A 10,739-nucleotide genomic window follows, 5' to 3' on the forward strand; every position below is an offset into this window, starting at 1 on the left:
GAACGATAATGCTTGGCTACTTTTATGATGCTTGGCTACTTTTATGGCCCTGGATATGGAATTGCTGAAGAACTTCCATGTTTTTTGCACGTGATCATAAGCAATGCTTACATCATTGAATAGTCTCTAAATTTACTAAAGAAGATCTTTTGCAGGAATCAGGCATCCGCCTCCGGCCATCTTAACTAGAAAGAATAAATCAGATTGTCAGAATTAAAAAATTAACCAATTATCTAATACATAAGCCTTATTTTCAAACTACTTGGATTTTGTTTACGTAAATGAACAATCTTTCAAATATCTTGACTGAAAATCTATAATTTTAACAAGTAAATATAGCTTCCTAAGATATTAAAGACAAAATGTAGAATTTTTTGTTTTTTTTGTTTTTGTAAATATTGAACTAAATGGACCATGTGAGCAGTCTAAAGCTAGCCCATTGGGTTAGACATATTAGGCAGTTGTCTCACCATGGATGGTCTAAGGCCGGTTGCAGTTACCCAACCCAATCAATAATGAGTTGATGAGACTCGAGAGAGCAACAAATACGAGGCGGATAATTTTAAGACACCCGTCGGATAAAACGAGGCAGTGCCTCCCCAAGTCTGTCGATTTTTTGTCCTCTCTGCCTTGACACCTTGCCTTAAAGGCTTCAACGCGCTAACGGCTAAGGTGATCTTATCTTCGAACTTCCTCTACTCCAAAACACAGGCACAGCCGAAAAGAAAGAAGAAGACTCTAGTCTAGTCTGCCAAAGGAAATGGCCTCTACATCGTCAATGCAAATGGCACACAGTCCTCGCCTTGTTATTCAGGTCAGTCTTTCAGTACTCCATATTATGTTCACATACTCTCTCCCTAGTTTAACACATTGAAACAACGCCACAAGTCAGGAATACGCACAGACAAGAATAATGAAGCAAATACTGGTAGATAAAGTTTGTGAATGACATGACACACCTTGGGTCATTGTTGACGCTGCTGGTTGCATGGCTACTAAGAACCCAGTTCTTGTTTGTTGTTGATTGTTTCTTTAATTCGCAATGTCTGTTTTTGGGCTTACTAATTTACAGATTGGCGACTACTGCTTATCAACTTCGAGAATTGTAGAGAAATGGGTTTTGTTAGAAGATCATTCTGTATTTATGACTAAAATGGGATTGACAGTTTGCCTTTACATTCATTTCACATTCTATCGAATCCCGGCTTCTGCGTTCTGTTCTAGTATTTTTTCTTTTATTCCAGTTGTATTAATTTCATAGTATATTTTTGTGATCCTGGAAGAATATTAATAACTTGAACAAGGATTATTTTATTGATGTGACTTTTCATTTTCCCAATTATCAAGATGCTTCCTTGGCTTGTAGACAAAAGTTTATTGCATGTGGGACAACTTTCCCTTGGATCTGTTGAATTCTTAGCTGCTGGTGTGGTTTTACAAGGAATCACTGAAGCATGGTCTTCAAATCTTTTGCCTGTAACTAAATGCCAACTTTATTTGTGTTTTTCTTTTTATTTCAGTTTATTTTGGAGAATTCGTGTAGTCTATCAAACGTAATTTTCGAATAACAAAAAGTTGAGAATTTATGAAATGTAGTATTAATCGTTCAAATAAGGCCAACGCATCACTGAACCTTGAAAGCTGCGAAAAAGAAAAGAGGGGTTTAACAGAAACTTGGTTCTAACAACTAATTATTAATCAGCGATTAAAAGGTCATTGAAAGGAGTGAGATGAAGAAATAATGAGGTCTCTAAGCTCTAGACATGAGTTGATCACATTTGCTTTGCCAAAGCAAAATTTTGTGATTAAGGACAACCATCACACTTTGATGCTGGTCAATGATTTATTTGCCAGTAAGACTTTGCTCACAAATTGTACAGAAAGAAAAATCATATTGCCTCTGTGCAAGCAGTACATTTTTGTATTTTCTTCCTTTTTTTACCTATTGTATCTCGTACTCTTACTATGTGACTTGTTTTCTTTCCTCTCATTCATTGTTTTCATGGCAGGGTAGTTATGAACAAGATTTTTTGAATACAAGCAGGCCACATAAGATATCTACCATCAGAAATGCCCGGGGTGGTTACTCTCAAACTCCAACCTTGAACTGCCTTGGAAGAGCATTGACATCAAGATCTCACTATGCATCGAAATTCCCTATCATACGGCTTCCTAAAGCACCTTATATTAAGAATCAGAGAATGGCATGCGCCAACTCAATGGCAAATGTAACTACTTATTCAATCCCTTTGCTTTGGTATTCATCAATGATAGTATTTAAAAAGCCCTTAAAACAATGGACTGCTAAGTTTCATTGTCAGATATCACATCTCAAGGAATTTCTTTTCTATCCATGTTGAGTTTAGTGGTGATATAGAAAATTGAGATATGATTGCCAATGTAGAAGATGGCCTTTCTTTTTCCTTGCATCTCTAGCTAACATTCATCATCTCCTGAACTAGCTCTCAAATGTTGAAACTAGTCATGGAATAGGTCCGTCCACAAAATTAGTGAAGGAATGTAAACAATGACACGGGCCAGTTTCAGCATTTTTTTCTCTTATAGTTGGTACATTTCAATCTAAAGTAACCCAAAATTAAATGGCTTTAGCTTCACTTTCAGTTCAGTTTTCAGCCTGTGGTGGTGCTCTATTAATTCTATGTATTTGTTGTCTCAGAAGACTTTCAGATGATTGTGTAATTCATACAGACAAATATGTGATTCCGTCAAGGTTTTCATTACTGTTATTATTCTTCTTCTTTTTTGAAGTATGCATAAGTTGCCCCTTCCATCTTTGGAACCACGTATGTATTGGAGTCCTGTGTTCTCATAATCCTGTTGTATCAGGATGTTGATCTACAAGCAAAAGTGACGACCAAGTGTTTCTTTGATGTTGAAGTTGGGGGTGAACTTGTGGGTAGAATTGTAATGGGCCTTTTTGGAGATGTTGTCCCAAAAACTGCTGAGAACTTTCGTGCCTTGTGCACAGGTGAGCTTTTTAAACAAAGATTATCTGTTGGAGGCATTATTTGAGGCTTAATCATATGGTGATGTGTTTGGCCTTCGATGTTAAAACACCGCGCACAGGAGATAAAGGGTATGGTTACAAAGGATGCTCCTTCCATCGTATTATCAAAGATTTCATGATCCAGGGTGGTGACTTCACGAGAGGAGATGTGAGCTCTCTGTTTCTGCAGTCTAACACATACTGCTTCTTAAGTAGGAAGTTGATTTCACTAAGAAGAAACTGTTAATTTCATAACTGCAGGGAACTGGAGGAAAAAGCATATATGGTTCTAGTTTTGAAGATGAGAGCTTTTCCTGTGAGTATTTTCATGAGCCTGAATAAATATATACTGTAAACTTCTATAACTCAGAGCATCACATAAACATCCCTTTCCATTTTTATCTTTTATTCTATAACGTGGGTGATTTGGCTGGGGTCCTGGGAGGATTTGACTAATATTGTGCTAAAATTCTAAATCCATCATTTGCAGTGAAGCATGTTGGACCTGGTGTTTTGAGCATGGCAAATGCAGGTCCCAATACCAATGGGAGCCAGTTTTTCATTTGCTCAGTAAAGGTAATATAACTGTTGCAGTTTTCTTCTTTTGGTTGTTGCATGTCCAACTTCATTTTTTCAAGTATAGATCTAGTGGAAACTTTCCACAATTTTTTGTGTTTCTTATAAAAAATGTTTCACGTTGTCTTCTTCTAGAATTAGAATTCTGCAAACTTAGACATATTTATACCCTGTTATTATTAGATCAACTGGTAAACATTTGGCAGCAGCAATCTGATAGAGATATTTACTTAATGATGTCTCGATTGGTTTGTGCTGATAGAGATCATGAATTGACAGCGGTCATGTACGTAGGAATACGAATGAGAGCATTAGTTCTTCTTATTCTGTGTGCGGAGGTGGAGAGATATCCTAGTTTTTCTCTTTCTCCTCTACATTTTGATCTGGTAAGATGGCATTAAAAGGAAATGTAAAACATGAAGTTGAGTGTTTATTGATGAAACATTGGAAACAAGAATGTAAAGAAGAAAAGAAGGCCCTGGTAGTTCGTTAGTTTTCCTTATCAGATAGGAGGTCCAGATTAAAAATTGTAGAAGGTTCATGAATTGTGTTTGTTTGATTAACTTGTTGTAAATTGTAACTGACTTGATTGGTTATTTCTTACAATTTTCTTCTAAAATAGTTGCCTACTGTATCGTATTGCATTGGGGCAACTCCCTCTTCGTTCCAATCTTAGTTTTTAACTGGGATCCCTATCATTTTCGTACATAACATGGATTGGATGATGGCTGTCTGTGCCTTGTTAATCTTTAAGTTCAGTGAACAGCTGAAGTGCTGAAATATCGATAGAAAGAGTTCTCTTCACTGAAATTCTATGCAAACAATGTTCTTAATTTGTGCTGCAGACTCCATGGCTGGACAACCGCCACGTTGTCTTTGGACATGTCATTGATGGAATGGATGTTGTGCGCAAGCTTGAATCTGTAGAGACAAGCAGGTCAGATAATCCTCGGAAGCCATGCAGAGTTGTTAATTCTGGGGAGCTACCGCTAGATAGCTGATTATTGTATTCTCGAAGATCATGTCAACAACCCTAGAGACATGGTTTCTCATAATCATTGAGAAAATTCACGAGCAATCACCCCCTTGATTTCGCATTAGTTTTGGGAAACTTCATCCGCGGCTCAGAGAAATATGAGCTATGTTTTGTAAGCTCATGGTAGGAAGAGATTTTTTACATATAGTACTGTTAAGTGAACATAAATGCCAGATATCCTTTGTATCAAACTTGCAGCTCAACAAAGTCTTTTCAAATAAGAATCCCAACCACGTTTCACTAGTTACCGTCTTACTCCAACTGTTTCAGATTAGCTAAATGAAATCTTATATAGAGTATGACGCTACATGCCCATACCAAATACAATGAGCTTTTACTTCCACGGTAGAGATTTTTTACACGAAGACTGAATATACCATCAGTACTTTATTTCCTTTTCCTCCTTTGGCCATTAGGTTACTTGGCCATCAATAACCAGGTTTAATGTGAGGCAACTGAAAGGAAAACCTAAGCAAGGATCATTGTTTCGACTGTAGTGGACTGGATAACTAGCTCCATCTCCTCTCCTTCATCCTCCCAAATTTCAGGTATTGCTTCTTTGATATTGTGGATGCTTCTCAAGGCATTGTCTGCACCTGGTACAAGGACCGAGCTCCCTACCTGCCATGATTATTGAAATCACACATGACTATAGTGTTCTACTGTGTTTACTGATGATAACAAGAAAAGCAGTGATTTGTAGAGCTTACAATAACTGTATGAAGTCCTGCTGCTTTCCCACTTGCAATGTTTCGAGCACTGTCGTCAAAGAAGATCTGAGAAGAATGAAGGAACAAGGGAGAAAAAAGAAATGAGATACAACTCCACACGATCTCTGCAAATTTGAAGCAGAACAATGATAGTTTTCAGGTCTAAGTTATGAGTCAAATATTACTGTCTTCCTTGGGTCCACATTTGCAATCTGAATAGCTGCTTCAATGGCCTCCAGAGAGGGTTTACAGAGGATTCGTGACTTGGAGCTGATACCATTATCTAAATCATTTTTTATTTTATTTTTGTTTCCAGTGGCAATAGTACCATCGAAGCCACTTGGCTCTGGCTCACCTCCTGCAATCATTGCATCATTATCTAATGCATCCATGTTATTTGCAATTTCTAGAGGAGGATTAAGGGTTTCAAAGCAAATGACGCCTTCGAAACAATCCTCGAATCCCATCCTTTTGAGAACCTCAGCTGCATGCGCCTTATCAGCGTTTGTGAAGATCTGAAGACGTTAAGGCACATCTTAGAAAATTTGCCACCACTCCATGTCTACTTTGCTGAAATATGTTTAGCTTGAAAGGAAAGAATGGAATTAAATTTGACTTACTATTTTACGCTGTGGGACGGAAAGTAGAATGTTCCTTAGCACCGGATCAGGCTTCAGTGTTTCATAAGGCAATCTTCCATGAACGAAAGCATGAAACTCATCGTTATCAAACTCATAGCCAAGAGCCTGGTTTTCATTTGTTAAGATTCATTAGTTAAACTCCTAGCTGAGAAGAAGAAGAGGAAGAAGTAGAGGGAGGACTCTACTATTAAAGAATCAAGGATATAATTTCACCTTTAGACCTGCCATTGTTGTTCCATGCTCCCTGTATAATTCCAAGCACATTCTCGGAACTTCACTTTCCTCAATATGTAGCTGATGCAACATGAACTCTGCAGAGCAAATAGCTCAAACCGCATTATTTATGTACTTCAATTGATATATCAACACAAGTTCCGTGGTTACTCTCGTCTAACCTTCAATGTTCTTTCGGCAAGCCATGTTGAGACCCAAACTCAAGGGGTACAACGTATCATCCATGTCTGGAAAACATAACATTATTAATCATAAGCATGAATACATTAAGAAATTTAAATCAGATTTCCTGAGTTCCCTGTTGGACATCCTGCTTTTTCATTAACTAATTACTGGCTTTAACGTACCAAAGAGCAAGCACTCGTATTTTGGTCCGTTGGCCCTCCCAGCAGCGTCCATCTTAAGAAGGTTACCTGCAAGACTTTCCCCGGTTTGAGAACCTTAAAATAAGAGATAAAGTAGAAAATCACTTGAAAGACATGAAAAAAACAAGAAAAGAAAGAAAGAATTCACTGTGACAGATTTGAGGGAAAAAAAGAAAAAGAAAGAAACATTAGCGAAAGGGGGATGAAGAGATCAAAGTGCATGAATGGAGAGAGAGAGAGAGAGAGAGAGAAAGCAAGGACCTAACGATCCCATGTTGGAAGAACAAAGGCCACATACTCAGAAGTTTCCAATTTATAGCAATTTATATACATGGCTGGTTTGCGTATCCATCTTAAAGAAGACGTAGATATAGCATATTCAGCAATTGTTTATAGATAATGGTGAAAGCAATGAGTTTGGTGCATCGATATTAACCACATAATAATGCGAAATAAAATAGTAGCTCCGAACTTAGTAGTGGGCAATAATTGGACAAGAAATCATCACAGAGCAGCAAAAACCATCCTCAAATAGTACCGGAATGGAAAATAAAACAGTTCCGACGCGCATTACAGCAGCAGGTGAATGGGACTATTTATGTAGAATTGCATGGATGACCCACCAACATGAGGAATGAGGGAGATGGCACTTACAAAGTCTGAGGTGGTAAGCATATTTGATTTTCCTTTGAACAACTCTGAATTAGTTAACAGTCATGGATCATGGATCATGGATCATGGATCATCTTCCATCTTTCCGTTACCTGTCATTGTCTTGGATTTTGCGAGTGCTTTTTGAGACTTCCCAAGTGCCCCCTTAACCCACTTCGCACATTAATTTAGATTACAGGGCTTGGTTCTGAATTTAAAAGCAAAATCCCGTCCATAACTCCGAGCAGGTGCACAGATTTTAGAAATTAAGCCTGGAGTTCTTCAGATCAAGCACTTATTCTAAATATTAAAAAACTTTTTAATTACATATCTTGGATACTTATTAAGAAGGTGACTAGTTAAATGCTAATTAAATCCATTATCTGGTGCAAAAGCCAATGAAAATAATAAAACAATAAGCATCAGTGCTCTTTTACGTGGCGAATAATAATCGTGCGTTTGGTTTTTCTTGGTTTGCAAGAAGCTAGAAGAGAGGTTTGAACAAATGTTTTGGCATTCGAAGTGTGGTGCAAATCGATGGCAGGACAAAGTAAAGGATTCCGATTCTGTTTTGGAAGTGTTGCAAATTTGCAATCCTCCTCCTATTATTATTATTATTATTATTATTATTATTATTATTAACGAACACAATTATTTTTCTTGACAAACATAATCTTGGAGTTGAGCTCGAGTTTGCACTTTGGAGCTCTCATTTTGAAAAAAAAAAAACCCCTCAAATTTGTCCTTGCGTGTGTATGTATCAATTTACCAAATAAATCCTTATAAAAAGATTTGATCAACTGTTATCCTATATTATCAAATTAAATTTAGTCCATTCAATTATATTTAATTGTAAGATGAATACCAATTAAAATCTTTAAAAATGTTTGAGAAGTTCTTTTTCTCAAACTCTTTTCTAAAACAAAGAAAAATCTTAGAAAATATTTGATAAAAAGTAATATTTTATTTAAGAATACTCTTTCCATTTTTAAAAAATAAAAAAAAGTGCTAAAAATATTGGTTGTTAAAATCCTTAAAATTTTTAAGAGTATATATATATATATATATATATATATATATATAAAACAAACTAAGCTTTCTAAAATGTTCAAGAAAGAAAAGAAATTCCAAAAAAACTTGCTAAGCGTTTCTATTTTTTTTTGTTTAGAAATTTAAATCATTTTTAGTTATTTAAAATTTTAAAAGAAACTTAATGATGTAGTTGGGTCTGCGATAAAATGTAATTTTGAGTCATCAAGTGTGAGTTTGCCACAATTAAATCATGATCTGCCACAAACAAATTACATGGATAGCTTAGCAGATGCATTTATGGACTAATGAGATATGTCAAGACCCAAGAGGATGTCTGGTCGCGTCAAGCTAGAATAACAACTCAAAAATATCATAACTTTTGATCTAATTGTTAGATCATTCTCGGGTTTTTATAGGAGTTTTTGGAGGTCGTTTTCCCTATATTAGCTACTATGTCGATACGCGAACTGTTGGATCTTTTGATATAGAAAATCTTGTCGAGACCTCCTTGATTTTGGCAATTTTGATGTTTTTCATTCTTATTTTCAGATTTCTTGCTTATTTTAGATTTTATGTTTTTTTCCATTATAATTAAGGATTTTTGTTTTTATTTCCTTGTTAGGATATAATTTTTGGTCTATTTAAGACTTTGTAAATCTCCTAGTAAGGCAAACTCATTATCATTATTTGTAGAGAGAATAAACTTGCGAATTTGAGGCTCATACTTATAGCTCTTTTCGTCCATTTAAAAGTTTTGTATTTTTTATTTAATTGTTATCTTTAGCTTTGGCCTGCATCACTTAATTTCAAAGTACTTTTTAAATTTTTTAAGCATTTTGATTTGTTTTTTACTTCTTAAAAATGTTCAAAAGCTTAATTTTTAAAAAAAAGTTTTATTTATTTATTTATTATATATTTTGAAAAATTATAATGACTAATTATTGTTTGAATTATTTTTATCTCTCAATTTTTCTTGAAAACATATTAATTTTCTAATTCTTAAATAAATTTTAATTGGTAATTATCTTAAAATATAATATGATTTAGTTTAATTGCATTGAATTTAGTTAAATTTGAAAATATATAGTCAAATTTGACCAAATTGTTTTTCATACAGATTTATCTTCCTTTCTAATACAAACATAAGGGAAATTTGAAGACGGTTTTCCTTTTATTTTAATCAAAATGGTGAGAAATTATTTGATGTTTTTGATTCATTGTCCTCTCACAAAAAACACAACTCACAAATAGTTATCACAATAAATCTTTTTTTTTTTTTTTTTGCTAGTGGAGAAGCTCTGAATCGGAAGTGGCTAATAATTTTTCTTTGTTTTAAATTGTATTTGATTAATGTTTTAAGATAAATATTAAAGGAATAAAAATGTGTTGGCTACTAATGTTTTAAGTTTGTTGGGCTTATTGAGCGTTTTGGTTGTTGGTTTCTTCTTTTCTCCTATAATTTTCTCTAATTTTTTTCTTTCGATTAAAGTAGAACAAATTAAATTTTTAAAAACTTTTAGATTAAAGTCTCACTGTATATCCAAACTCATTGCATAGTAAATTAAAACTATGCAATGATAAATTTTTCCTTCCAATAAAAATTTATTGAACTAGTTATCGGATATAATATGATTTTTTTACAAGTTTCATTAATTATTATTATATTGGTCAGAGATAAATTGATCTTTTCATATTTTTATAGCATATTGTATTTTTTTATATTTTTATCCTACCTTCTTAGTTATGATCAAGCTAATTAATGAACAATTTAATATTTTAATAAATATAAATATGATTTTAAAACAAAAACAAGAAGACACTCGTTAGCATGTGGAGAGCCTTAGCCATATTTGGACGATGCATAAGGTGTCATACAATGACGAAGCCCATCCCACCCTAGGTGATGTTAGAATTGTATCGACAACCCCTTCATCTCTAGGTGGTGTTAGAATCATCTTGACACCCCCTTCCTCCCTAGATGGTGTTGGAATCATCTTGATAACCCTTTATTTCCTAGGTCGCTGTTTGACATATTAACCTTTATTTTGGAGTCAATGGCCTTTGTTTCCCTCTTGTTTTTCTCTCTTCTCCTTGATTTTCATGTCTAACCTCTAAAATTTTAAAGAAGCCCTTTAATTGGTTTTTCTTTCATATTTGATCCATGTTCTTTTGATTACTATTTATTTTATATGAAATAATTTATAAAGTTGGATTTTTTTTCAATTTCTTTCATATGTTAAATTTGCTCAAGATTATTTTGATTACTATTTGTTTTACTAGAGATAATTTTTAAAAATATTTTTTTTTATTTCTTCATTCTTTAGCTTTTTCTCCTATCAGATTTGATCTTTATTTTTTTTATTGTTATTTTTTTACTTCAGCATAAATTTTTTAATTGATATTGTTTATTTTATTTTACCCTTCAACTTTAAATTGGTTGAAAATTGAGATTTTTGATTGAGTCCGGGTTTATGATTTTATTGGCTG

General features: G+C 34.2%; 2 protein-coding genes across 2 annotated transcripts; one reads left to right on the forward strand and one right to left on the reverse strand.

The window, feature by feature from the left end:
- The first annotated feature begins 583 nt into the window (after positions 1-583).
- LOC7487769 (uncharacterized) lies at positions 584-4,862 on the forward strand. The gene is made up of 7 exons (XM_002301428.4): positions 584-814; positions 2,010-2,228; positions 2,848-2,989; positions 3,088-3,176; positions 3,269-3,323; positions 3,498-3,583; positions 4,429-4,862. The coding sequence occupies exons 1-7, from the start codon at positions 761-763 to the stop codon at positions 4,582-4,584; spliced, it is 801 nt and encodes a 266-aa protein (XP_002301464.3). The 5' UTR covers positions 584-760; the 3' UTR covers positions 4,585-4,862.
- On the reverse strand, positions 4,800-7,123 carry LOC7478826 (suppressor of disruption of TFIIS). The gene is made up of 8 exons (XM_002302663.4): positions 6,831-7,123; positions 6,552-6,617; positions 6,366-6,431; positions 6,184-6,281; positions 5,950-6,075; positions 5,515-5,844; positions 5,330-5,395; positions 4,800-5,240 (listed from the first exon to the last, which is right to left on the reverse strand). Exons 1-8 carry the CDS (start codon positions 6,841-6,843, stop codon positions 5,088-5,090), a joined length of 918 nt encoding a protein of 305 aa, XP_002302699.2. The 5' UTR covers positions 6,844-7,123; the 3' UTR covers positions 4,800-5,087.
- Between the last annotated feature and the right edge of the window lie 3,616 nt (positions 7,124-10,739).

Source organism: Populus trichocarpa, chromosome 2, assembly GCF_000002775.5.
Source record: "Populus trichocarpa isolate Nisqually-1 chromosome 2, P.trichocarpa_v4.1, whole genome shotgun sequence".
NCBI lineage: Eukaryota > Viridiplantae > Streptophyta > Magnoliopsida > Malpighiales > Salicaceae > Populus > Populus trichocarpa.

Bases quoted from the DNA above. Each gene is read 5' to 3' on its own strand.
- LOC7487769 (XM_002301428.4), top strand. From the start codon at position 761: ATGGCCTCTACATCGTCAATGCAAATGGCACACAGTCCTCGCCTTGTT. The intron at 815-2,009 runs GTCAGTCTTTCA...TTTTCATGGCAG, and splicing joins GTCCTCGCCTTGTTATTCAG to GGTAGTTATGAACAAGATTT. The intron at 2,229-2,847 runs GTAACTACTTAT...CTGTTGTATCAG, and splicing joins GCGCCAACTCAATGGCAAAT to GATGTTGATCTACAAGCAAA.
- LOC7478826 (XM_002302663.4), bottom strand. The intron at 5,845-5,949 runs GTAAGTCAAATT...TAACGTCTTCAG, and splicing joins CCGTCCCACAGCGTAAAATA to ATCTTCACAAACGCTGATAA. The intron at 5,241-5,329 runs GTAAGCTCTACA...TAATCATGGCAG, and splicing joins CAGGACTTCATACAGTTATT to GTAGGGAGCTCGGTCCTTGT.